General features: G+C 43.2%; 2 protein-coding genes across 2 annotated transcripts; both read left to right on the top strand.

Annotated features, from left to right (window-relative positions):
• The first annotated feature begins 107 nt into the window (after positions 1-107).
• Positions 108-5,555, top strand: LOC128754433 (CMRF35-like molecule 1). Its single transcript, XM_053857046.1, has 9 exons — positions 108-176; positions 318-623; positions 735-788; positions 867-962; positions 1,335-2,878; positions 3,007-3,315; positions 3,409-3,600; positions 3,673-3,777; positions 5,097-5,555. The coding sequence occupies exons 5-9, from the start codon at positions 2,836-2,838 to the stop codon at positions 5,312-5,314; spliced, it is 867 nt and encodes a 288-aa protein (XP_053713021.1). The 5' UTR covers positions 108-176; positions 318-623; positions 735-788; positions 867-962; positions 1,335-2,835; the 3' UTR covers positions 5,315-5,555.
• Positions 5,556-9,863: 4,308 nt separating this feature from the next.
• Positions 9,864-20,161, top strand: LOC128753552 (uncharacterized). Its single transcript, XM_053855334.1, has 12 exons — positions 9,864-12,307; positions 12,437-12,745; positions 12,859-13,050; positions 15,243-15,551; positions 15,665-15,811; positions 15,884-15,985; positions 16,387-16,589; positions 18,172-18,184; positions 18,299-18,607; positions 18,728-18,919; positions 18,992-19,099; positions 19,538-20,161. The coding sequence occupies exons 1-12, from the start codon at positions 12,265-12,267 to the stop codon at positions 19,744-19,746; spliced, it is 2,136 nt and encodes a 711-aa protein (XP_053711309.1). The 5' UTR covers positions 9,864-12,264; the 3' UTR covers positions 19,747-20,161.
• Positions 20,162-21,349: the final 1,188 nt, after the last annotated feature.

Here is a 21,349-nt window from a genome sequence, read left to right on the forward strand (position 1 = left end):
TTATTTTTTTTTTAAGCAACATTTCCTCTTGCGAGTGAGTGAGGAAGCAGTGGATTTTTTTTTTTCATGAAAGAAGATGTAGAGAGAGGAAATGCTTCACTTTAGAGGAACCAGTAACCAACAGAAAGTCATGTATTCCGAGATGCCTCTGATGATTCTGGCCTGTTTTCTGGCAGGTGAGTCTGCTGCTTTAGAATGTTTGTTTTCTTTGTTGTTCATTTGGCAGCTGAGTGAAGTATCTTCTTTGTCATTGTAATTTGGCTTTCAATGGTGCTCATGTTCATGTACGGATTCCTATGTATTTGTGTTCTCTGCAGTGGGGTCAGACGTGGCGAATGGTTTGAGACGAACAGGGAAGGAGGGGGAAGATATCAAAATTACATGTTCTCACTCAAATGCTTACGGCAACAAGAAGTATTTCTGCAGAGGAGAATGTGACTACGAAGATATCCTCATAACCAGCGAAGGTCCAAACACAGCCAAGTATCACATAACTGATAGAGGGAATGATTTCGATGTGACCATTTATAACCTGGTGGTGAACGACTCAGGATTGTACTGGTGTGGAATAGACAGAGTTGGCGTGGACACGTATACTAGAGTTGACCTCACCGTTGAAAAAGGTAAGTCAGAACTTCATATATTCCGATCATTCAATGCAGCACATTTTCAAGATAGCAATATGTTTCTACTAACATTGGTCAAAATATGATCTGCTTTCCTGTTTTCATTAGCTCCAGAGGTCACTGACACGTCAGGTCAAAGTAAAGACTCAACTCGACCCTCAGGTGCAGCGATAGCCACTTGGGTAGTTAAAAACCGAGACAACAAGACAAACGTTTGAGGAACTGTTCTGTGTTTTTTAGACACTGTGGTGTACATCGGAGCAGGACTCGGGATTTGCTTCACGATTCTGGTTTTGGTCCTCCTTTTGCTCTTCCTCCTACGAAGAAGACGCTCTGGTATGAATGTTAACACACTGAACTTGCAATGAGGCCAAGACAGCTCTCCCTTCTTCTACCCTTCTTCCACATCCTCGTACCTCATTGTGCACATCCTGTCAATGGGCTTTCCTTCTGCTATAAGACAGCACCATTGGATTGGATTCTTTTATGAAACAAAATGCATCGATCTTCCATCATTCATGTTTTGTCAAATGAAATGCACCTGGACATCTTCAAAGAAGCTCACTCATTTGACTCCTCAATAGAGGGCGCTCACAAGCATGAACAAAGCAGTTCATAGCTTGATATTAGTTTTATTAATAAGAGATAAAGAAAATTCTTCACTTGATGAAAGTAACTAACCGGGCCTTTCTTTCTTCCTATCAACAGCCGACCCAGATGAGAAACCAGACGGTCGCTCGGCCAACTCTCCAGATCCAGCAGTCATTTACTCTGACGTCACTTTGAACAGAACAAGGTCACCTGGACCTATGCCCACCATCGTGCCACCATCTGAAGCGGTCACCTATTCTACCATCAGGGGCGCTCACGCTGACTCAGTCTGACTTCCCTCTGTGTTGCATGGACTTCCCCTGCCTCGTGCCTCAAGTGGCTGACTCCAGATGTAGTATGTGCATATATACTTGTCGAACAATATTTCAGTGCAAAGGCTGGGCGAATTTTGATGACAGTTTTTGTAATATTTTATATATACATATTATATTTATTCGTGCAACCGCGCATCCTTTTTACATTTAACATTTAGATTTAGTTTCTCGCAAATGTTTTGCTAAGTGTTTGAAAGTAATGAACTTCATAACAAAAAAAGATGTCTCTTTTTAATAAATTAAACTTGACAAGCACAGTTTAAGGCCATGTTCACACAGCAACGGCACCAGGTCCTTGACTGTGTGTTACGGATCATTGTTCTGTTGAAATGTCCACCCTCTTTCCATCTTCTGTACATCATCTGTCTCCACATTTTCCATTCCTCTTTCCCTTTATTGTACTTAGTTTGTTAGGACCATACGCAGGGAGAAACAGGCCCACACCATGGCGTTCCCACCTCCAAACGTCAGTGCAGGTGTGGTGTTTTGGGGGTGAAGTGCAGTGCCATTTTTCCTCCAGACATGATGTGCATTTGGGACTCATCTGAGCGGAATGTATTTCACAGGCTTGTCTCGAGTCTTGTGTGGTGAACTGACATACATGCCATGACGTTTGAGCGCATTACTTTTGCTTCCTTTGAAACCACTGCACCTGCTACTTCCATGTCTTCCTGAGGCCCTTGGCTCGTGGACAGCTCTTCTGATCATTCTTTTCACGCCTCTCTGTGAGAAATGTTGCCAGGAGTGTGGCTTGTTTATGGCGACTGCAGCACCAGCAGTGCTGACTGGGACATTCAGAGGTGTAGAAATACATCTGTAACCAATTCCATCATGAGGTTTTGGAACATGAGGTTGCTGAGGTCTTGAGAGAGCATCTTGTTTTTACTCATCATGAGAAGATTCTTTCGAATTACTGGTTTGTTCCAGCTGATGTTTGACATGACATGGACATCTGTGGTTTAAAGTCAGGCATATGTGGATCTCACAGGATGTAGTCCAGATGTAGTAGAAGTATCATGTCGAACGCACCATTAGAAATGTATTTACTGAGTGAAATGGTGATTTGTTCAAAACCCATTTCCCCCGCTGTATGTGTGTGTGTGTGAGAGGGAGAGGTCTTGACAAGCAGGGTTTCCTCTCGTGTGCGTCAGAACTACCACAAACCATTTCACAGGAACTGGCTGTTCTGAAGGGTCACATCAGACTGATGAGTTTTTTCACTGAAGATGAAGCAGGAACCTGAGAAACTGACAAGGATGATCAGAAAGTACTGAGCCAGAAGAATGGAGATCAATTCTCTGATGGTTCTGCTCTGTTTTCTGGCAGGTGAGTCTGCTGCGTTCACACGTGTTTCTTCATCACTCATTTGAGTGATGTATTTCCTTTGTCATTGTAATGATGTTTCATGTTCACCACTTCAAGAGGGACTTTATATGTATTTGTGTTCTCTGCAGGGGTTTCAGACGTGGACGCGTATCATCTGAGACTAACAGGGAAGGAGGGGGAAGATATCACAATTACATGTTCTCACTCCAATGCTTACAGCAACACAAAGTTTTTTTGCACAAAAGATTGTTCCCTCAAAGGTTCTCTAATGACCAGCGAAGGTCCAAACACAACCAAGTATCGCATAATTGATAGAGGGAATGATTTTGATGTGACCATTTATAACCTGGAGGTGAACGACTCAGGAACATACTGGTGTGGAATAGACAGAGTTGGCCTGGACACATATAATAAAGTTCACCTCACCGTTGTTGAAAGTAAGTCAACTCAGAAGGTTTTCAACTACTGTATGATTCGTCGATATCTAACTGTGACATTAAGCCATTTGTTATATTTCCTGTTTTCACCAGAGCCAAGGGAGGAGAAGAAAGAACCAGATGAGAAGAAGAATAGCAGTGCAACCATGACGAATGAAACTGTTGCGAAGAGGAATGAGACTGTAAATGAGGACAGTGAAACTGTTGAGGTGAAGAACAAAACTGAGGAGGAGAGGAACGTCACTGACACAACAGTTGAAATAACAAAACCACCTCCATCCTCAGGTAATGGCCATTTGGGACGGTTGAGACAATAACACAAAAGTTGAACTTCTCTTCTGTGTGTGTGTGTTTTAGTAACTGAGCAGCATGTTGGAGCAGGACTTGGGATTTGCTTTGGGGTTCTGGTGTTGGTCCTTTTCTTCTGCCTCCAACGAAGGAGATACTTTGGAGGAACACCTGGTATGAACAGTAAGCCCTGACCTTCCCAATAGAATAGAAAATAGAATAGCCTTTAATGTCATTATGCACCTATACAATGGAATTGAGCAGCAACTCCACACAGTGCACACAGTAAATTACAATTTTCAGGATAAGTATAGAATCGGTTTAAAATAGGGCAAGAAATAGATGTGGAAATATGATTATTTGCAGAATGACATAAATAAAAAATAGCACTCCCAGGGTTGGGGTAAAGTATAAAGCAGCAGTGACATGTGAAGTATTGCACATTGTATTTTGCATTTTGTATCATCTGCGCTTGTTACATGTGAGAGCTGAGGGTGAAGATGACTCCCTGAAAAAAAACCTTCTTCAGCCAATTTGTTCTTACTTTGATACACCAGAAACGTCTCCCAGAAGGAAACAGCACAAACAGCTGGAAGCCAAGATGAGAACTGACTTTTAGGATGTTGCTAGCTCTGCGGAGGCAGCCGGTGGAGTAGAGAGGACAGTCCTCTGAAGACTCTCCCTGTCTTTGGAAGTGCAGTTCCTGTGCCTGAGTCCTCAGGAGGTGCTGATGCTGCTAAGCCTTCTGTGATGTTGGCTGTCCAGGAGATCTGGACTCCCAGACTCCCAGAACTCATTCGCTGTTGATGTAAAGAGGGGTGGATCAGTTTTGTTCCCTCTTAAGTTGACAATGACCTCCTTTGACTCTGTGCTTTTCAGAGCTAGGTTCTTATCCGAACACCTGGTTGCGGATTTCTGGACCTCCTCTCTGTAGGGTGCAGCTCAGCCTGCAGAGCTATGGTGCTGACGTGCTCTGTGGATCTGTCCGGCCTGTATGTTAAGTAGTGGGAGTCGAGGGTGGGAGAGGAGATTGTCCCTAGTCACTAGCACATCGCCAGCAACCCACCCAGTGCCCCTCTCCACAGTGTCTCTCGCACTCCTGCCCTTCGTCCACATTCTTGTTCCTCATTTTTCACATTGCTTTAACAGCCTTCTCCCAGTGAGATTCTCCTGACTCAGCATTGACCTTATGACCCACCAGGACTGATGCTAGACACAACCACTTGTTAACTTTTGGAAAGTAAAATATGAGGAGTGAGTTTCAAGCCCCAACAGAGAGAGGATGATATAGAGGATGAACACAGCAGTTCAAAAGCCCAAATGACTTGGCCATTGGAGATCAAGACAATTCTTCATGAGTTTCTCATAGCTGGTTTAAGGTTATAGACTGATCCATTCTTTTAAAACAAGCCTATGTAAGTTCCCAGCAGTGTGTTAATAATAGTCCACCAACCAGATATTGATCATCACAGTCATGATCTTCCTTCCAACAGCCGACCTAGATGAAAAACCAGACCGCCGCTCCACCGACTCTCCAGATCAAGCAGCTGTCATTTACTCTGACGTCACTGCGGACAGAGCCTTCCAGGTTCCTGCAGATGACGCGCTCTACTGCAACATGCCCTCCAGCCAACCCAGGAGCATGGAAGGGCCTCCATCTGAGGAGGTCACCTATTCTGCCATCAGAGGAGCTCATGCTGATCCAGTCTGACTTCCCTTCTCTGTTGCTCACTGTAGCGCTGCATTCACATCTGACTCCATGCTGTTTAGTGACATGTCGCCAAGTGGTTTCTGATCCTTTCCTCAGAGATCTGTCTCAGCTGACACTAGCCGATGTCCCTGACTTTGCGACACTGAACATGGATATTTTTGGATGTATTATCAGGGAAGAACAAACCTGCAGTGCAAAGATTTAGATGAGTAATGTGATGAGTAAAGTTTTGTTTGTAATATTTGTCCATATAGCTTTCTTTTTTCTTATCTTTTTTAGTAAATATTTTAACAAGCAATGGTGCATGAAAATATTCTTGAATATCCATGAAACATATCAGAAGCAATGAACGTCCCACCTGGTGAACTTTTTGTTTTCTTGGCCATCGTGATGCTGTTGTAGTAACTCTAGCTGGTCGCAAGGTGGCAGTATATTGTAAGCGATGTCACAGAAGAACAGCGCACCAGAGCAGGAACTCTGCTCATGTCGACAGTGATGGATGGAGCACGTCGAACAGGCAGTGTTGGACAAGTTACTTTAAATTAGTAACTACTTACAGTTCCTAGCTGCTTCTTTCGAAAGTTAGGCACTTTAAGTTACTCGTTCCAATCTGACCAGCTACCAGGGAAAGTCAATCATTATTATTATTATTATTATTATTATTATTATTATTATTATTATTATTATTATTATTATCTACTTATCTTTTTGTGGGAACAAACGTGACGCGAGTGAAGGAATTTGAAGGTCAGCATCATGGCAAAAAAGAAAGCAACCATCAAGGCTTAATCTCAACATTTCTGTCTTGGTTCATAGATGGTTAGTTCTGCAATAAGATTTCATCCCTGCATTGATATCAACTAACTATCTCTCCCAAAATGCAATCAGTGTATTCCCTAAAGGCACTGACATTATGGTGTGGAACAAAGACTTCTGCAATAAATAATTTAGAAAGGAATAAAAGACAACAACACATGTGTATATGAAATTATCAGCCGTTGTCAGTGGGTGTGTCCAGCACCAGGCAAAGTGCTGCTGACCCGCTGAACTTGTGCCTGGCTCCCACGGCATGGTGGGATATCGAGTGCGACATGAACTTCACCAGAAACTGCTGATGGAATATGTCTGCTCTGCTGTTTCAAAACGTTCCCCATCAGTCAGTGTTGGTGACTGTGGATTAAACCATCTTCACAGTTACAGTTGTGAAGTGCATCAGGATCTATCCAGAGCTAGGAAAATGAATCAATGTACAAAAAAAAGAGGAACAATGGTTCTAAATGTGAAAGCAAAACATTGTTATGGATGGTATACATGTTATTTTTTGTTTCATATCTTATTTTACTGAAACCTTTAATTTGCCATAGTGGTTTGATTTCGTCCTGACAAAAATATATTATTTATTTAAAAATATCTATTTGAAATAGTGCCATTCAAATAATTAATGTATATGTAAATAATTAATGTAGTTATTATCTTTTTTAATTTCACCTAAAATAGCTGTGATAACCCTTCAACTTGAGGTTTTTTTTATGTATATTTTTTATTATTATATTATAAAAAGACTGACTCATGGTTTGGACATGTACAGAGGAGAGAGAGCCAGTACATTGGTAGGAAGATGTTGAGGTTGGAACTGCCAGGCAGAAGGTGGAGAGGAAGGCCAAAGAGGAGGTTTATGGAGGTGGTGAAGGAGGACATGAGGTTTGTAGGTTTGAGAGAAGAGGAAGCAGAGGACAGGGAGAGATGGAGGAAGATGATCTGCTGTGGCGACCCCTGAAGGGAGGAGCCGAAAGATGAAGAAGAAAAAGACTGACACATATAAAAAAAAAGCTTCATAAAGTTTTATTTTAATTATTATGATTATATTTTCTACCTAGAAGGTCACAATAAAGTTGTTTGGTGCATACTACAAACAACGTTCCTCAGTAGTGGCTTATAGAAGAACAAGTCATTGCTCATAGATTTAAACTTAAATCTCACTTTAACCCCGCCCCCCATGATGGCTCTGTCTCATGCGCTGAAGTGTACTAACAATAAAACAGTAACAACACATTCCTGTACAACAATCCAACTGAACCTGTTGCTTGTTGCTGAATCACTAAAATGGATCCAACAGCCACGGTGCAATGAGTCAGCTGATCAGAAGTTGAAATTGTTGAACATCAGGGCTGCGTCTTGCTCATGTGAGTCAGAAATATCACACGTCTCCTCACAGGAAGAAAGTGTGTGTAACATAGGAAGTTGTTTGCCAAAAAAGGAAGCCGGATCCTGAGAAACTGACAACGATGCTCAGAAAGCACTGAGACAGAAGAATGGAGATCAATTCTCTGGTGGTTCTGCTCTGTTTCCTGGCAGGTGAGTCTGCTGCTTTAGAATGTTTGTTAGCTTCATCACTCATTTGTATTTTCTTTGACATTTTATTGACAGTTTCATGTCAATAAAGGGATTTTATATGTACTTGTGTTCTCTGCAGGGGTTTCAGACGTGGACACGTATGATCTGAGACGAACAGTGAAGGAGGGGGATAATATCACAATTACATGTTCTCACTCAAATGCTTACAGCAACACAAAGTATTTCTGCAGAGGAGCATGTGACTACGAAGATGTCCTCATAACCAGCAAAGGTCCAAACACAGCCAAGTATCACATAACTGACAGAGGGAATAATTTTTATGTGACCATTTATAACCTGGAGGAGAAAGACTCAGGAACATACTGGTGTGGAATAGACAGAGTTGGCCGGGACACATATAATAGAGTGGACCTCACCGTTGTCAAAAGTAAGTCAACTCAAGAGGTTTCATGCCATCAGCATCACATTTGGTCGCAGTATGTGTCGTCTAGTCACTGGAAGCTAGATCCATATAATATGTACTTTCACTTTCTGTATCAGAGCCTCAAGAGAAGAAAGAAAATGAAGACAAAAAGAACGCAATTACGCCAGAGACGAAAATAACTGGAGAGAACAATAAAACTGTTGAGGTGAAGGGGAACGTTACTGATGCGCCAGATGTAGTACCAGAACCACCTCCATCCTCAGGTAATACCCATTGCGGTAGGTAAAAAGACTGGCTATAAGACAAAAGTTGAAGTACTGCTCTGTGTTTTGTAGAAACTGTGGTGTACATCGGACTCGGTATTTGCTGTGGGGTTCTGGTTCTGGTCCTTCCCTTGTTCTGCCTCCAACGAAGGCGATGCCTGGGAGCATCCTCTGGTATGAATGGAAAGCAGTGGTGCACACGTCTTTAGGTCACAGAATATGGAAGCCAAACCAGTCCAGCCAGTGCCCTTCTCTCCAACATTGCTCACATTCCTTCTGCCCTTTTTCCACACCCTTGTTCCTCAATTCACGCACTCTTCTTAAGGCCTTCTCCCAGTCAGTCTCTCCTGACTCGCCCTTGACCTTATGGCCTTGCAGGACTGATATCACACACAACCAACCGACTGGAAGGAAAAAAAGTTTGAAGCCTCAATAGATGGTGTTCTCCAGTATGAAGAAAGTAGTTTGAAGGCCAAAATTACAGTTGGACTATTCTTCATGAGGTTGTTCATAGCTAGTTTTAGAGTCCACCAACCAGATATTGACCATCACAACCGTGATCTTCCTTTCAACAGTTGAAAAACCAGACCGTCGCTCCACCAACTCTCCAGATCCAGCAGCTGTCATTTACTCTGACGTCACTGTGAACAGAGCCTTCCAGCCAACCCAGGAGCATGGAAGGGCCTCCATCTGAGGAGGTCACCTATTCTGCCATCAGAGGAGCTCATGCTGATCCAGTCTGACTTCCCTTCTCTGTTGCTCACTGTAGCGCTGCATTCACATCTGACTCCACGCTGTTTAGTGACATGTCGCCAAGTGGTTTCTTTAGTCAGAGATCTGTCTCAGCTGACACTAGCCGATGTCCCTGACTTTGCGACACTGAACATGGATATTTTTGGATGTATTATCAGGGTAGAACAAACCTGCAGTGCAAAGATTTAGCTGAGTAATGTGATGAGTAAAGTTTTGTTTGTAATACTTGTCCATATAGCTTTTTTTTTTCTTATCTTTTTTAGTAAATATTTTTAACAAGCAATGGTCCATGAAAATATTCTTGAATATCCATGAAACATATCAGAAGCAGTGAACGTCCCACCTGGTGAACTTCTGTCTACTTGGCCATCGTGATGCTGTTGTGGTAACTCTAGCTGGTCGCACGGTGGAAGTATATTGTAAGCGATGTCACAGAAGAACAGCGCACCAGAGCAGGAACTCTGCTCATGTCGACAGTGATGGATGGAGCACGTAACAACAGTGTTTCCATTTCTATTTCATGTGTGCTCCGCTCTCTAACGGCCATCGCTGTTGGTTAATCCACATCGAGGCACTGGCCTCGCCTGAGACTTCGATCGATTGGCTCTCCGGCCAGGAAGGCACCACCCACCACGTATAAATCTCCCCTGCTCCCGTCGCTCAGCTCCTTTTTCCACTCAGCCTGCGACTTCAACCATCGGCTTAACATGGAGCATTCCTGTTCGTCTTGTGCTGATTCCCTCGGTGAGTTGGACAAGCATGACGCCTGCGTCGTCTGCTTGGGACCTGAGCACCTGAAACTGCTGGACTCGTGTCCCACCTACGTGTCTCTTCCAGGAGAAGAGCGCCGCAGGCAGGCGGGTCTAGCACGCTGGAAGGGAGTCGACCAGGAGTCGGCCTCCCTTCCAGCAACCCAGCCTCCTCAACCCGCTCAACCCAATTTGTGTGGGTTGTTGCGTTTGCGTGCCGCTTTTATGGGCCGGCCTGAGTCCGGTTCCATCGGCCTCCCTTGTGTTCATCCTTCGTGTTCACTAGCAAAAAATGCTAAGCTAACACTAGCTCCTTCGAGCGTTGACCATCTTGCAGCGCCCGTGTCAAGTCGGCCTGGTCCAAGTTCTTCAAACGCACAGGTGAGTGCTGGCCGGCTTAAGGAACTTCGTCTCCCACCGGCCCCTGGGGCTGTCCTCACCGGCAGCCATCTTGCACCGCCTGCGCCCGGGAGGTCCGGTCCGTGCTTTTCAGGCGCTCGGGTGAGTGTCGGCCGACATGGAGGGCTCTGTCTCCCAGCTGCCCCTGCTGTTTTTGTCACTGGCGGCCATTTTACATAGCCTGCGTCAAATGAACCCAGTGCGGCTGTGCTGAGCAATCATCCGGTCACGGAGTCAAGCAGCGGACTTCATCTCCCGGCTTCCCTCGCTGATGACGTCGCCCATGTTGCCAGAAAATCATGGCTCACGGTGATGAGAGCGAGTCGGGACGGCGACACACGGCCCTTTCGACTTCCACTCGGTGTGGGTGGATTTGTGCGGCCCCCTTGGTTAAACAGAACATCGAGCAGGGGCTACGCACTTCAGTTCTGTCGCCACCCCCCCCCCGAGTTCGCGGGGATCCGCGTTACGTCCCCTCGCTCCCCAGTAGAACGACTGTGTCTGGAGCAGGAGGCGGCCAGAGGTCCAGACCCAAGAGGTCAGGAGGTCTCAGACCCATCCTGGATCTTCGACGGCTGAATGCTTACATCTCTTCCCGCTTGTTCAGGAAGCTGACAATCAGACAGCGTATTTCCACGTCCCCATTTTGCAGCGCCACAGGCGCTACCTGAGGTTTTCAGTGAGAGACAAATGTTACCAGTTCGACCGGCTGCCCTACGGGTATTCTCTGGTTCCACGGACCTTCTCGAAGGTGGTGGATGCGGCGTTGGAGCCGCTCAGATCAGCAGACGTGAGGATCCTGGACAATTGGCTCATTCTGCCGGCTTCAGAGGGCGAAGTGCGTCGTCACACGGAGACTGTGCTGCAGCACATCAGTCGTCTGGGCTTTGCGGTCAACCTCCAGAAGAGTGCGCTGCAGCCCAGCACTTTCACTCAATATCTGTGGATTCTCCTTGACTCTGGATCCATGACAGAGCGTCTGTCAGGCGAGAGGTTGTCAAAACTTCTCCTCGCGGTGACGGTGGCGAGAAGTGCCCAGAGATTGAGAGTGAGCGAGGTGATGACCTTATTAGGTCTCATGTCGGCAGCGCATTTGGTGGTCAAGCTGGCGGCCACTTCGCTGGATATACTGTCCTTGATGACGTCTCTGCTTCTGGCCTTAGCTTCTGCTAAGAGAGTGAGTGATCTGACAGCCTTGTCAGTGAGCTCACGGTGCATGTCATTTGGTGGAGGTCGGACTTCTGTCACTCTTCATCCGAACCCGGTTTTCAGACCGAAGGTCACTACGACTCTCAAGTCCTGATGTTGAGGGCTTTTTATTCCCCGCCTCATCAGACTGACCAGGAGGCTAGGATGCACCGGTTGTGCCCGGTGTGGGCCCTGGCTTGTTTTGTAATAGTGTCATGCAAATAATGAATGCATATGTAATTAATATCTTATTTAATCTCTCTTAAAATCACTGTGAAAACCCTTCAACTTGAGGTATTTTCTGTAAAATGTATATTTTTATTATTATATTGTAAAAAGACCAACACATATTTAAAAAAAAACAAAGCCACTGCACCTGCTACTGCCATGTCTTCCTGAGGCCCTTGGCTCATGGACAGAGAGAGCAACTTGTTTTTACTCATCATGAGAAGATTCTTTCGAATTACTGGTTTGTTCCAGCTGATGTTTGACATGACATGGACATCTGTGGTTTAAAGTCAGGCATGTGTGGATCTCACAGGATGTTGTCCAGATGTAGTAGAAGTATCATGTCGAGCGCACCATTAGAAATGTATTTGCTGAGTGAAATGGTGATTTGTTCACAACCCATTTCCCCCGCTGTATGTGTGTGTGTGTGTGTGAGAGAGAGGTCTTGACAAGCAGGGTTTCCTCTTGTGCGCGTCAGAACTACCACAAACCATTTCACAGGAACTGGCTGTTCTGAAGGGTCACATCAGACTGATGAGTTTTTTCACTGAGAAACTGACAAGGATGATCAGAAAGTACTGAGCCAGAAGAATGGAGATCAATTCTCTGATGGTTCTGCTCTGTTTTATGGCAGGTGAGTCTGCTGCGTTCACACGTGTTTTCTTCATCACTCATTTGAGTGATGTATTTCCTTTGTCATTGTAATGATGTTTCATGTTCACCACTTCAAGAGGGACTTTATATGTATTTGTCTTCTCTGCAGGGGTTTCAGACGTGGACACGTATCATCTGAGACTCAAAGGGAAGGAGGGGAAAGATATCACAATTACATGTTCTCACTCCAATGCTTACAGCAACACAAAGTTTTTTTGCACAAAAGATTGTTCCCTCAAAGGTTCTCTAATGACCAGCGAAGGTCCAAACACAGCCAAGTATCGCATAATTGATAGAGGGAATGATTTTGATGTGACCATTTATAACCTGGAGGTGAATGACTCAGGAACATACTGGTGTGGAGTAGACAGAGTTGGTCCAGACACATATACTAGAGTTCACCTCACCGTTGTTGAAAGTAAGTCAACTCAGAAGGTTTCATGTGATCAGCATCACATCACCACTACTGTATGATCCGTCGATATCTAACTGTGACATGAAGCCATTTGTTATATTTCCTGTTTTCACCAGAGCCAAGGGAGGAGAAGAAAGAACCAGATGAGAAGAAGAATAGCAGTGCAACCATGAAGAATGAAACTGCAGCGAAGAGGAATGAGACTGTAAATGAGGACAGTGAAACTGTTGAGGTGAAGAACAAAACTGAGGAGGAGAGGAGCGTTACTGACACAACAGTTGAAATAACAAAACCACCTCCATCCTCAGGTATGTGCACGCAAGTGTTTTACTATAATGTCAGTAATAAACTTCCAAAACATTGTCTTTTTTACAAATATTTTTCAACAAGTAATGGTCCATGAAAATATTCCTGAATATCCATGAAAAATATCGGAAGCAGTGAACGTCCCACCTGGTGAACTTCTGTCTACTTGGCCATCGTGATGCTGTTGTAGTAACTCTAGCTGGTCGCAAGGTGGCAGTATATTGTAAGCGATGTCACAGAAGAACAGCGCACCAGAGCAGGAACTCTGCTCATGTCGACAGTGATGGATGGAGCACGTCGAACAGGCAGTGTTGGACAAGTTACTTTAAATTAGTGACTAGTTACAGTTCCTAGCTGCTTCTTTCGAAAGTTAGGCACTTTAAGTTACTCGTTCCAATCTGACCAGCTACCTGGGAAAGTCAATCATTATTATTATGATTATTATTATGGTTAGTTCTGCAATAAGATTTCATCTCAGCAGTGATATCAACTAACACTCCCAAATTGGAATAATTTGTTCCTTATTTACTGAAACCTTCATCCTTCTATATTGAGCAACAAAAAAAAGACCTCCTTTGTGGAGCTGAAAAGTAGCTTGCTCTGGACAAACGTGTGAATTTTACATTTTTAATTTTGTCTCAGTGTATTCCCTAAAGGCACTAACATTATGTGTGGGAGAAAGATTTCTGCAATAAATAAATTAAAAGGGGAAAAAAAGACAACAACACATGTGTATATGAAATTATCAGCCGTGGTCAGTGGGTGTGTCCAGCACCAGGCAAACTGCTGCTGACCCGCTGAACTTGTGCCTGGCTCCCACGGCATGGTGGGATATCGAGTGCGACATGAACTTCACCAGAAACTGCTGATGGAATATGTCAGTTCTGCTGTTTCAAAACGTTCATCAGTCAGTGTTGGTGACTGTGGATTAAACCATCTTCATAGTTCCAGACGTCTCTGTCTTTATTTTGGGATTATTAATGTGAAGTGCATGTACAAAAAAAAAAGATCAATAATGGTTCTAAATGTGAAAGCAAAACATTGTTGTGGATGGTATGGAATGCATGTTATTTTTTGTTTCATATCTTATTTTACTGAAACTTTGAATTTGCCATAGTGGTTTGATTTCGTCCTGACAAGAAATATATTATTTATTTAAAAATATCATGCAAATAATTAATGTATATGTAATTAATTAATCTTTTTTTAATTTCACCTAAAATAGCTGTGAGAACCCTTCAACTTGAGGAACGTTTTTCAATGTATATTTTTTATTATATTGTGAAAAAACTGACTCATGGTTTGGACATGTACAGAGGAGAGAGAGCCAGTACACTGGTAGGAAGATGTTGAGGTTGGAACTGCCAGGCAGAAGGTGGAGAGGAAGGTCAAAGAGGAGGTTTATGGAGGTGGTGAAGGAGGACATGAGGTTTGTAGGTTTGAGAGAAGAGGAAGCAGAGGACAGGGAGAGATGGAGGAAGATGATCTGCTGTGGCCACCACTGAAGGGAGAAGTCAAAAGAAGAAGAAGAAAAAGACTGACACATATAAAAAAAAAGCTTCATAAAGTTTTATTTTAATTATTATTATTATATTTTCTACCTAGAAGGTCACAATAAAGTTGTTTGGTGCATACTACAAACAACGTTCGTCAGTAGTGGCTTATAGGAGAACAAGTCATTGCTCATAGATTTAAACTTAAATCTCACTTTAACCCCGCCCCCCATGATGGCTCTGTCTCATGCACTGAAGTGTACTAACAATAAAACAGTAACAACACATTCCTGTACAACAATCCAACTGAACCTGTTGCTTGTTGTTGAATCACTAAAATGGATCCACGGTGCAATGAGTCAGCTGATCAGAAGTTGAAATTGTTGAACATCAGGGCTGCGTCTTGCTCATGTGAGTCAGAAATACCACACGTCTCCTCACAGGAAGTAAGTGTGTTTAACATAGGAAGTTATTTGCCAAAAAACGAAGCCGGATCCTGAGAAACTGACAACGATGCTCAGAAAGCACTGAGACAGAAGAATGGAGATCAATTCTCTGGTGGTTCTGCTCTGTTTCCTGGCAGGTGAGTCTGCTGCTTTAGAATGTTTGTTAGCTTCATCACTCATTTGTATTTTCTTTGACATTTTATTGACAGTTTCATGTCAATAAAGGGATTTTATATGTACTTGTGTTCTCTGCAGGGGTTTCAGACGTGGACACGTATGATCTGAGACGAACAGTGAAGGAGGGGGATAATATCACAATTACATGTTCTCACTCAAATGCTTACAGCAACACAAAGTATTTCTGCAGAGGAGCATGTGACTACGAAGATATCCTCATAACCAGCAAAGGTCCAAACACAGCCAAGTATCACATAACTGACAGAGGGAATAATTTTTATGTGACCATTTATAACCTGGAGGAGAAAGACTCAGGAACATACTGGTGTGGAATAGACAGAGTTGGCCGGGACACATATAATAGAGTGGACCTCACCGTTGTCAAAAGTAAGTCAACTCAGGAGGTTTCATGGCATCAGCATCACATTTGGTCGCAGTATGTGTCGTCTAGTCACTGGAAGCTAGATCCATATAATATGTACATTCACTTTCTGTATCAGAGCCTCAAGAGAAGAAAGAAAATGAAGACAAAAAGAACGCAATTACGCCAGAGACGAAAATAACTGGAGAGAACAATAAAACTGTTGAGGTGAAGGGGAACGTTACTGATGCGCCAGATGTAGTACCAGAACCACCTCCATCCTCAGGTAATACCCATTGCGGTAGGTAAAAAGACTGGCTATAAGACAAAAGTTGAAGTACTGCTCTGTGTTTTGTAGAAACTGTGGTGTACATCGGACTCGGTATTTGCTGTGGGGTTCTGGTTCTGGTCCTTCCCTTGTTCTGCCTCCAACGAAGGCGATGCCTGGGAGCATCCTCTGGTATGAATGGAAAGCAGTGGTGCACACGTCTTTAGGTCACAGAATATGGAAGCCTAACCAGTCCAGCCAGTGCCCTTCTCTCCAACATTGCTCACATTCCTTCTGCCCTTTTTCCACACCCTTGTTCCTCAATTCACGCACTCTTCTTAAGGCCTTCTCCCAGTCAGTCTCTCCTGACTCGCCCTTGACCTTATGGCCTTGCAGGACTGATATCAGACACAACCAACCGACTGGAAGGAAAAAAAGTTTGAAGCCTCAATAGAGGGTGTTCTCCAGTATGAAGAAAGTAGTTTGAAGGCCAAAATTACAGTTGGACTATTCTTCATGAGGTTGTTCATAGCTCGTTTTAGAGTCCACCAACCAGATATTGACCATCACAACCGTGATCTTCCTTTCAACAGCTGAAAAACCAGACCGTCGCTCCACCAACTCTCCAGATCCAGCAGCTGTCATTTACTCTGACGTCACTGTGAACAGAGCCTTCCAGGTTCCTGCAGACGCCGCGCTCTACTGCAACATGCCCTCCAGCCAACCCAGGAGCATGGAAGTGCCTCCATCTGAGGAGGTCACCTATTCTGCCATCAGAGGAGCTCATGCTGATCCAGTCTGACTTCCCTTCTCTGTTGCTCACTGTAGCGCTGCATTCACATCTGACTCCATGTTGCAAAGTGGTTTCTTTAGTCAGAGATCTGTCTCAGCTGAGACATGACTCCATTCCATTTTATGAGCTGTTTTTGTCCTTGAGTTTCATAGTATTTGACCCTGAACATGGGTATTTATGGTGTATATATTTTGTCTTGCAAGACGCTCTTGTCTCTGCATCAAGAAATTGGAAAAGCACTCTGAGAGCGCAAACCTGCACCTATAAATAATCCTTTAAAATATTCTTGGCTCCAGAGTTTAATCCAGGCCACACCCTAAAATTATATCATATGTTCCTTGTCACAAATTTCCTCACTCAAATCTGTCTTTAACTAAAGTATTTGGAACACAGGCAGACAGAAAAACCAACAACTTTGGAAGAACTATGAGCTACGACTCTCCAACTGATGAGGAGCACCTTTTGTTATTGTCGAGGCAAACATTTTGATCACAGACAGAGCTTCAAATAAACAAACAAAATACATCTCATAAATATGCAGTATGATTTAAACAAAGGACAGAGTGGTATCTGTTAACAAAACAGATACTTCAAATAAAAAATACAGACAGATAGGACCGATCAGACCTTTCATTTCATCTCATGAATGTTACTGCAATGTTTTCAGTAACTACTGAGGTGCAGAAGTGGAAAGAAATGGAGAAATACAGCTGCGAACAGAATACAGAAATACAGACCGCCATCACTTTTTGACGCAACACTGGCAATAACTTACTTCACACTTGTGAAGCAGCATAACCCACAACTGGACAGAAGCAGGCTTTGGACTTGGGATATTAAAACATTCAATAAAATCCTAACTTTAAATATGGTGGCGTCATAATTTAGGTCTTGATTGTTGTGAATAATTCAGTAAAATGGTAGTTTTTTATTGCAGGGAATAATGGAGTCCTGCTTTCATTGTAATTGTGGTAAGTCACTGTGTGAAATCATGTTACACCGACAAAACAACCCGCTCTGGACCCTCTTTGCAAAAGTTGTTGGATCAATGTGGCAGCAAACACTGCAGTTTTTTCCTAATATTTTCTTTTTTTCTAAACATATAGACATACATGTAGATAACATTTCATGAAACAATGTATTTTCAGTTGCAATCATAAAATAGTTATGTGAAAGTTCTGTGATAGATTTTAAAAAGTGGCTGGATCACTGTGACAAGGTTGTTTCAAACCTACCTTGAAAGAAGGAAGTGAAGAAAGTTATATTGAACTGATGATAATAAATAACAGACAGGGGGGAGGATAGGGGCAGTGATGCAGAACAGTTCTTTCGATCACAGAATAATGGTAATGAAAATAATGTAAACACAGTTAAAAAGGGCTGTTACATGTCAGCGCTGCTTTTTGTTAGTGTCAGAAACACCGCAAACCTGGAACTAGGTTTTATTAAGGGAGACGTATAACACAGGAAGTTCTTCACAAAAGAGGAACCAGGAACGTGAAAAACTCAAATGATGAAAGGAGAGTCAAACACTGAGCCAGAAGAATGGAGATGCCTCTGATGGTTCTGCTTTGTTGTCTGGCAGGTGAGTCTGCTGCGTTCACATGTGTTTTCTTCATCACTCATTTGGTCGCTGAGTGATGTATTTCCATTGACAGTTTTAATGTTCATGACTTCAAGAGGGACTTTATATGTATTTGTCTTCTCTACAGGGGTTTCAGACGTGGACGCGTATGATCTGAGACTAACAGGGAAGGAGGGGGAAGATATCACAATTACATGTTCTCACTCACTTGCTTACGGCAACACAAAGTTTTTTTGCACAACAGATTGTTCCCTCAAAGGTTCTCTAATGACCAGTGAAGGTCCAAACACAGCCAAGTATCACATAACCGACAGAGGGAATGATTTTGATGTGACCATTTATAACCTGGAGGTGAACGACTCAGGAACATACTGGTGTGGAATAGACAGAGTTCTTAAGGACACATATAATGAAGTTCACCTCACCGTTGTTGAAAGTAAGTCAACTCAGAAGGTTTTCATGTGATCTGCATCTCATTCAGACAACTGCTGTTTGAGTCTTCTACATTTAACTGTAACATTAATCCATGTGTTATATCCTTTCCCTTTTTCATCAGAGCCAAGAGAGGAGAAGACAGAACCCGAGGAGGAGGAGAATAGCAGTGCTAACATGACGAATGAAACTGCAGCGAAGAGGAATGAGACTGTAAATGAGAACAGTGAAACTCCTGAGGTGAAGAATAAAACTGAGGAGGAGAGGAACGTCACTGACGCGCCAGAGGATACTGGAGAACTATCTACATCCTCAGGTAATACCCATTTGGGAAGATAGGAAGAGAGACGATCAGACAAGAGTTGAAGTTCTCTTCTGTGTTTTTTAGAAACTGTGGTGTACATTGGAGCAGGACTGGGGATTTGCCTTGGGGTTCTGGTTTTGGTCCTTCTCTTGTTCTGCCTCCAACGAAGGAGATATTTGGGAGCATCCTCTGGTATGAACACGCACACACACCTGTATGAGGCCAACAAGGCATCTATGGGAAGCAGTGATGCAATCTTTAGGTCATGGAAGATGAAACCCTCACACTGACCAATCCACCCAGAGCCCTTCTCTCCAGTATCCCTCACACTCCTGACTCAACTTTGACCTTATGACCTTATAGAAGTAATATCAGACTCAACCAACCGACTTCCTCTTTTGATAAATAAGAAAAGATGTACTTCAGTTTCAAGCTTCAACAGGGGGCGCTCTCAAGGGTAAGGAAAGTAGTTCAATGCCCATTGGAAATGAAGACAATTCTCCATGAAGCTGCCCTGAGGTAGCTCCTTTGTCTTTTGTCAAGTAAGGTAGTTTAGGTCACCAACAGAGTGTTAATAAGAGTCCACCAACCAGATATTGACCATCACAACCGTGATCTTCCTTTCAACAGCTGAAAAACCAGACCATCGCTCCACCAACTCTCCAGAACAAGAAACGGTCATTTACTCTCTGGTCACTGCGGACAGAGCCTTCCAGGTTCCTGCAGACGCCGCGCTCTACTGCAACATGCCCTCCAGCCAACCCAGGAGCATGGAAGGGCCTCCATCTGAGGAGGTCACCTATTCTGCCATCAGAGGAGCTCATGCTGATCCAGTCTGACTTCCCTTCTCTGTTGCTCACTGTAGCGCTGCATTCACATCTGACTCCATGCTGTTTAGTGACATGTGGAAAAGTGGTTTCTGATCCTTTCCTCAGAGATCTGTCTCAGATGAGACATGCTATTTACTCAGTGTTTTTGTCCTTGATTTTAATATTCCTCGACGATTCACTGTACCGTCCTGTAGAGAGCTTCTGTATGAGCTTTGAACACAAACTGCTGCACAGGTTTCTATGAATGTATCAGCTGCTGCAAGTTCCTGAAGCCAAAGAGATGTTTGGAGGAGGTCACCCTCATCTGCATGAGACACGATAAAAGGACTGGCTCAGGTTCATGTTCACTGGACAGTTTTCATGCTTCCATCAGCAACACCGATCACCTGTAGTACAAAAGTAAGCAGCGATGCATTGAAGTATATAAATTGTTACACGCTTTTGTCTTAACTTGAGTTGTTGTGATTCGTGTGTCAGATCTGTGGTCAGCTCAGATGCTGCAACCAGGGCTTCAACGCTAGCCAGGCCTTGTTCTCGATGAACTGAAGAGAGAAATACTCACACACACAACAAAATCCACCTGTTTATTCATCAAATATCGATGTAGCAAGTAACATTTCAAAACTTTTATTGTGATAAAATATATTTCAACGCTCATTAAATTCAGGTTCAAATTCATAATTCATTTTCAATTTATTTAAGCACTGGATGTACTGCATGTTCTAATTTGAAAGTTCCATTGATACTATATTTCATTTAACCGATAAAGTCAATTTGAGATTGAAAATCTCTCTGTCAAATGGCTTTTCAACCTCTACAGAAAGCAATTTTGTTGGTTTTGGAATAAAAATATGGAGGACAAAATGCAACAAATCAATGTATCATTAATTTATCTGGAAATTCTGGAGTGGCAATTGGTATGTCTCACTCGTATCACATGCATCCAACTACACTCAGTCCCTGTCACTCCAAACATCACCGTCACTGCCATCATGAACGTCAGTCGTCTGAGCTGACGATTCCATTTGTCTGCGCTCGATTTGTCCCGCCTTGATCGGCAGAGTAACCAATGAGGTGTCAGGTACCGCCCACGAACGTTGACAGATTTATTTAATTCATGAAACACTGCAACCCGGTTCAAATTGATGTATTAGTAAAATTAATATTCTATGTTTTTACATGAAATAAAATTTATTTGAGTTATTTATAGTATATGAAATATTTAATGCCTATTTCATTTGTGTAGAGACACATTTATTTATTTCATTTTGTTGCTTTTGGTCCCCAGCTCAGTGAAATAACTATATAGGTAAATAGAATTGCATTTGAACTGTGGAATGATACATTGAACATTTGAATTGTATTTATTTGTATATGGTCCTCCATAAGAAAAAAGAAAAAACGTTTCAGTTTGAGTTTCTTCACAAGCTTCTCAATGGGGTCTTTGAAAGTGAAAGCATCACCAAACCACCTCAATTCCATTTCCCTCAACTATGCAGGTCCTTCCTCGAGTTTGAAAGCAACATCAGTTTTGTTGAGTTTTGTCAGCATGAAGGAGCAGTTGGAGTTGCAGTAGTGATAAGGAGTAGGAGAGGTCCAGTTATAGGACCCT

This window comes from Synchiropus splendidus, chromosome 2 (assembly GCF_027744825.2).
Source record: "Synchiropus splendidus isolate RoL2022-P1 chromosome 2, RoL_Sspl_1.0, whole genome shotgun sequence".
Taxonomy (NCBI): Eukaryota; Metazoa; Chordata; class Actinopteri; order Syngnathiformes; family Callionymidae; genus Synchiropus; species Synchiropus splendidus.

Excerpts from the sequence above, each read along its gene's own strand:
- LOC128753552 (XM_053855334.1), top strand. The coding sequence starts at position 12,265 with ATGGAGATCAATTCTCTGATGGTTCTGCTCTGTTTTATGGCAG. Across the intron at positions 15,552-15,664 it reads GGACCTCACCGTTGTCAAAA|AGCCTCAAGAGAAGAAAGAA; the intron begins GTAAGTCAACTC and ends TTTCTGTATCAG. Across the intron at positions 19,100-19,537 it reads ATATTTGGGAGCATCCTCTG|CTGAAAAACCAGACCATCGC; the intron begins GTATGAACACGC and ends TCCTTTCAACAG.
- LOC128754433 (XM_053857046.1), top strand. The coding sequence starts at position 2,836 with ATGGAGATCAATTCTCTGATGGTTCTGCTCTGTTTTCTGGCAG. Across the intron at positions 3,316-3,408 it reads TCACCTCACCGTTGTTGAAA|AGCCAAGGGAGGAGAAGAAA; the intron begins GTAAGTCAACTC and ends TGTTTTCACCAG. Across the intron at positions 3,601-3,672 it reads AAAACCACCTCCATCCTCAG|TAACTGAGCAGCATGTTGGA; the intron begins GTAATGGCCATT and ends TGTGTGTTTTAG.